The 6,567-nt window shown below is 36.8% G+C and overlaps 1 protein-coding gene across 1 annotated transcript; it reads left to right on the forward strand.

Moving 5' to 3' along the window:
* Positions 1-4,693: 4,693 nt before the first annotated feature.
* LOC147387769 (epidermis-specific secreted glycoprotein EP1-like) lies at positions 4,694-6,196 on the forward strand. Its single transcript, XM_086421925.1, has one exon. The coding sequence runs from the start codon at positions 4,740-4,742 to the stop codon at positions 6,060-6,062; it is 1,323 nt and encodes a 440-aa protein (XP_086278051.1). The 5' UTR covers positions 4,694-4,739; the 3' UTR covers positions 6,063-6,196.
* Positions 6,197-6,567: the final 371 nt, after the last annotated feature.

Consider the following 6,567-nt stretch of genomic DNA (forward strand, 5'->3'; position numbering starts at 1 on the left):
TATTTATTACCATAAATTATAGACAATATGGGTGATTGGTTACAACTAAGTTTACTACCCCCTTTAAAAAGTCTACTCTATAAATAATGAGCCTTTACCCACTCAAACCCAAGGCAAAAGCCACACACAACACCATGACTCTCATTTTTTTTTTCTCTACAATTCTTATCAAATATTGACTTGATTGTCGGAGGCTCTTTGACTGATACTACACCAGTGTTTTTTCAGTTAAAGATGAATGAAGAAGATGATCTAGAAAATGAAGGTTCACTAAAGAAGACAATAAAAAATTCAAAAGATCATTAGAGAAGAAGATCGAAGAGTCACATTAATTGTATTGCAGATCCCAGGAAATGGGAGATCCAAAAAATCCCCCACACTCAATGAATTATCTTCTGATCCATATGCATTTGGTTGCTAAGTTTGATTAAGAGAGGATTTGAAGTATGTTGAAATTATAGCTTAAACTCTATTGTTCTTAGTGGATTCATGTTCTCTAATGACTTCTTTCCCCAATTAAATTTTTTTTTTTTTTGTTGTAATTTGTAACTCAAGCAATTGTTCGAAAATCAGTTTTAAAATCTTTTGAAACTTGAAACTCAATTGTTTTCGATTTAAGAATATTCACTACTGTCCCTATGGATTCAATCCTTACTTGCCAAGCACTTTAGGTTTATTTTCTTTGTTCTTCATCTTCCATCTACACACATGCTGAAACTCAAACATTACACACATCTCTAAAGAGACTATGCACTCCTTCATCCACTTGATCTTCACACCTCCAATATGATTCTCATAAAACTTTAGCAAACCATCAATCTCGTATTTCCCTTAGAAAATCAAGTAAAAAAGGTAAAGCTTTAGACTATCTATGGCCCCAAAAACCTCTTTTGAAAACATTTAAAGAGAAAGTAAGTACAACTTTCAAAACAAAGCACTACATGAATACTGGAAAATTTGACGGGCCAAGGCCTACGAATTTTAGATACTGAATTTTGACGGTCTAAGATCGTCAAAATTCTAGATATTCCCAGACTTGAGGCTTAGAGCTGTCAAATTTCTCCCATCCTTCATTAATTTGATTGTTTCGGCTCGTTGAAAAAAAAAATTGACAATGAAAAATTCGACGCCAATTGGACCCCTTTGTCTGTCGAATTTTATGAAATTTGACGGCCCAGAGTCATCAAATTTAGGCTTTTTTCACATTGTGAAGCCCTATCAGCAGGTGGTGGCAGAATGCAATTCCTCGCGGTGCCACCACCAGTAGGGGAAGTCCTTCTCTCTATCAAATCTTTCCCTCAACTTTATGGCTTCAAACAAGCTCCCCAAACTTGGTTCACTAGCTTAGACTTATATTTCTGAGCTCATCTTAATAGGTGGATAGGTCTGTATACTTGCCTTTCCCTTTTATCTTATATCTTTTTTCTCATATTGCATGTTGACAACATTCTTACTGTGTTTGAGTAATATGCAACTTCTTCCTTAATTTTGAGACTTAGCAAGCCATTTGATAGTGAAGATCTTGCAATTTGTATTATTATATTTGATCAATCTAATTCTCACCCAGACGGATCATGCATAATTGGGCCTTATCCCAATGAACATAAAATTGAACTGGCCACTAAGCTACTCTCAAGTTTGTCAATTCTACTTAACTAATTGTTAGTGTATCTTAGGTTATTTAAAAGGCACTTTGGATTTCGGTATGAAGTTTTTGACCCAGACGAAGCTATCTAAACAACAGTTACTTTACATTTGATTGGTGAATTTTATTTGGGACCAATCGCATCTCATGGTTGCCAAAAGGTATAATATCTCATTTTAATGCTGAAGAATGATCTCATTAAGTCTTTGTCTTTGGCATAACAATTGATAAACTCACTTGGATATGATACCTGCTCTATAGTTTTTTGGCGTGTTTGATTGCAAAGAAAATCCTAAGGAATATATTTTACATCGAAAATTCATATTTGCCTGCATTTCAACATTGAGAAAATTGCACTTCTACAAAATTACAAAATTGATTCTATTAAAAGGGAGTAGTAGTTAAGCACAAGATACAAAGTTTGATCTCTTGTAGTAGATTTTTTTAATTTGTGAGATTGGGAATTGTTATTTTCCAAATCCACCACTTTTCACAATAAAAAATATTCTATTAGGAAGAGTTTATTTGATTATACTAAAAAACGTACATAACAACATATATCCGTCCTCTCGTGGGAAAATCATTTGCGACAAATGTAGATACCAAAATTATGAAAATTTTCATAAGATTCTTTATACTTCTCATAAAAAAAATTCTTAAAACCATATTCGATGTCAAGGTCTGTCGAATTTGGCTAAATGTAAGCAAAATCGAGAGGCCTTGCAGTCGAATTTACCCCTTTTTCATGTAGTGTCCTACAAACCAAGCCTGAGTCTCAATGGATAAATACGTCCAAGTGGTTAGGGCTAGGCATTGATCTCACACACCCAATAGGTCTAATCAATCCATAATCGATCCCAAAAATACTTTAAAGACGGGTTAGATTCCCAAGCCTCTAGAGAAGGCCAAGCACATGAGTAATTAAGCTCTAGAGTCTATCTCTTGAGAAGATTATGCACACAAGCCCTTCTACATAGAAGTAAAGTCTTTCCAACAACAACACTTAGCTTGGACTCCAAGCATCCTCAGAAGATGTCCCCATAAACCCTTTCTCTAAAGACAATACATCATTCTCAAAATGTCAAGCATGAAGTCTAATGAAAAGGAAAAGCCATGCACTCAAGATCAAGCACACAAATCCTTTCTCCAAAGAAAGTAATATTGTTCTCAATGAGTGCATGCTGCAGAAAGAAAATACATATAAGACACTTCCCAAAGATCGAGAGGTCTTTTCTATTTTTGTTCAATCAAATTCATAAAATTCTCTACTAAAAGCACATCATTAGGGAGAATATTCTCTAAATTTTGAAATATCCTGTATTTTCTAGGGACTTCTTGTTGTTTTATTCTGATTGATTCAAACAATTAGAGCAAATATTAGGTATTTATTTTTGAAATGATGATTTTGATATTATATATGTTGGAACAGACATATATCATACTTTTAGGCTTAAAAAGAAAATTAGAGATTCCTCTCTTGAATAGTTTGTGCATTTCATGAATAGGATGTTTTATGTTGGATTGCAATTCAGCACCATTTACCCTATGTGTTTTTTTTTTTTTTTTTGACTAACCGAGTGTCCGGGCTAGCTTGCGTGCACCGCGACTAATCTCAGGGAGGATTACCATGGCAACCCACCGCCATGGTCCCCCAGTTAAATCATGAGAAAATCCAAGAGGGGAATCGAACCCGTGACGTGCGCCTAACCTACACTTCATATGCTTGCCCTTACCACTTAGACAACTCATGGGTGGGTATTTACCCTACATTTTGTCCTACGTGTTTAATCAGCCCATTCCAAAACTTCTAACCCCATAAAAAATTGTTTACAAAAAATGGAAGGTCCACGATTCTTCAACTCGTAAACATGGGGTTACATTGGTTTCGAGCTATATATATCATCATTATATGTAGATGAGTATTACTTGTTAGCAAAGATTTTAGTTGTGTTGTCATATATAAATGTCACACAAAAAATGACTTTTCTGATCTAATTGTCCAGAGGAATCAACCAACAATTTTTTTTCAACATTATTTTCTTTGAAAATATGCACTTTTTTCAAATGTAATAAGTTTATTTAGATTTTGTAAATCATATCAGGTTTGGATCCTAATATATAAATCTGACAAAAACACAACCCAGCAAGACACTGATCCCATTGTCATCCGGATCAGTACTCCGGGTCTAATCCTATCCGATCCTTATCAAAATGGTTTTAGATTGACTAGATCCGGTCCACACTGACGGCTGCCCGACCCATCCTACTCTTTATTAACGTGCCACTGCTCAAGGTCATATCTATCCAATCCACCACTGATATTGCACTAACTCTTATATCCATTCCGATTCTTTTTCCCAACAAGAAATGAAAGAAGTGACCATAAAAATATCCACATCTTTATGAGGCCGTCGCGCTTGACTTCCAACTCTCCCTCCTTAACAGCAGCCTCTAAAGGGAAAGATGTTTTTTTCTTTTTTTTAACACAAAGATCACATAAGAAATCTGGGATAGACCAATCACAAGAACCCATGTGGCATATCTAATTTACGAAACTACCTACATGTCTGACGTGGCACACACACAATAATATATGAGCACTGAGAGAAAAAAAATAAAATAATAAATAACTCCCTTGTAAGGGGTGAGCTGCCATCTCAAACATGAAGCAAAAGAAGTTGTTATCATGCCTATGGGCCCACTGAAAAAATGACACCCATAGCAATAATCATGAACCCATGATGAAAAATACTCGAAAATGATCAATACTAGAGATGCCACATGAGTGCCACATTGGAAAAAGTAGAGATGTGGAGTTCTGTAGCTACAAAACTCCCTGGAGTACAAGAACTGGCATAATTATTCCAGCTCATCACAAATTATTTCATCTAGTATTCATTGAATACAATAGTTGTCATTGGTCAATGTCAAATACTGCTGCCTCTTCAATATCACTAACAAGCCATAGAAAAAGTTCCCCTTATCCGGTTTTAATTTGAATGTCTCACATTTGTTCCTCTATAAATAGGCTTGCCTTAACTCTCCACACTAACAACTAAAACAAGTAGGGATATATACATTAAGTAATCCAACAATGTATTCTTCTTCTTCTTCTTCTTCTTTGTTATCACTTACATTTTCCTCTATCTTCCTCTTCTTCATCTTTTCCTCTATTGCTCAAGCCATTGTTCCTCCTTCCAAGACGTTCAAATTCATCAATCAAGGTGAATTGGGGGATTATATTGTTGAGTATGATGGAAACTATCGTGTCTTAGATGTTTTCACCTTTCCCTTCACTCTTTGTTTCTATAACACTACCCCTAATGCCTTCACCCTTGCATTACGTATGGGTGTCCCTCGTTCTGAATCGGTCATGCGATGGGTTTGGGAGGCAAATCGTGGCAAACCTGTGCGCGAGAATGCTACTCTTACTTTTGGTAGTGATGGTAATCTAGTCCTAGCTGATGCCGATGGTCGGGTTGCTTGGCACACCGGTACCGCCAACAAGGGTGTTGTGGGCCTCAAACTTCTTCCAAATGGTAATATGGTCCTTCACAATAGTAAAGGTGGATTGGTGTGGCAGAGCTTTGACTCCCCAACTGACACACTTTTGGTGGGTCAGGCACTACGACCCAGTGGTCCTAGCAGACTTATTAGCCGCGTATCTGACATAGATGGCTCGGAAGGGCCATACAGCTTCGTCATCGAGCAAAAGCGATTAGCTATGTATCTTAAGAGTAAGAATTCCCCGAATCCCCTAATTTATTATGCATCCGAAGAGTTTACGCTCTCGGGGACACATATAGTTTTCAATAGTGCCCCTGAGACTGATGAAGCCTATGCGTATGAGTTAAAGTATGATTTATACCAGAATTCCAACAGCGCTGGGTCTCTGATCTTGGGTAGACCCAAATATAATAGCACGTTATCGATTCTTCGATTGGGGTTCGATGGTAATCTGAAAATTTATACTTACTACGACAAGGTCGATATAGGTGCTTGGGAGGTAACATACTACTTATTTGATAGAGATTGGAGATTGAGTGAGTGCAAGTTGCCAAAGAGGTGTGGTTCATTGGGAGTTTGTGAGAATGATCAGTGTGTTGCTTGCCCAAGGCCACAAGGTTTGTTGGGGTGGAGCAATACTTGTGAACCTCCTAGGCTTCCTCCATGCAAGGGTGGGGCCAATGTAGATTACTACAAAGTTGTAGGTGTTGAGCACTTCATGAACGACTACACGGAGGGAGATGGACCCTTGAAGCTGGCTGAGTGTAGGGAGAAGTGTAACAAGGATTGTGGGTGCTTGGGTTTCTTTTACAAGGAAGAATCTTCCAAGTGCTTGTTGGCTCCTGAACTGGGCACATTTAATAAAGTCTCTAACCCTTCTCATGTAGCTTATATCAAGATGTCTAAGTAGATCTTGATCTCACCCGCAACAATTGATGTTTGTATCTCTAAAAAATAAATGTAATCGCCACTATATTTGATGCGTGTATCTCTAATACAATAAATGTAATTTTGCCCTTAACAACCTATGGTGGGCCATGTGAAGTCATCTTGGTTGGTGTGTCTGGACTAATCTTATACATTATTGATATTAGTTGGTGCATTCATGATTCATCTTTCTTATTTTTTTATTTGAGTATGACATTTTTGAAATTGTTGTTGAAAACTAGTTACTGATTTCTAAGAAAAGTGAGCAAAGAAGATTGAGTTAATTAACTTTAGAATTCTGATTTGAATGTAATAGAAAAAATTATACTTATCTTAATTGAATAGTTGAGGCATGCACAGATGCACTATCCTCAAGAAAAATTTGTCCCTGCTATGGTACCATAGTTTCGTAGCTGTGACAGAGGAAAGGTGGCTTTCCAAACAGTCACCAATCGGTTGCACTAGTTTAGAAGAGACACGATTAGAGA

Source organism: Akebia trifoliata, chromosome 13 (assembly GCF_017979445.1).
Source record: "Akebia trifoliata isolate Shusen 1 chromosome 13, ASM1797944v1, whole genome shotgun sequence".
NCBI lineage: Eukaryota > Viridiplantae > Streptophyta > Magnoliopsida > Ranunculales > Lardizabalaceae > Akebia > Akebia trifoliata.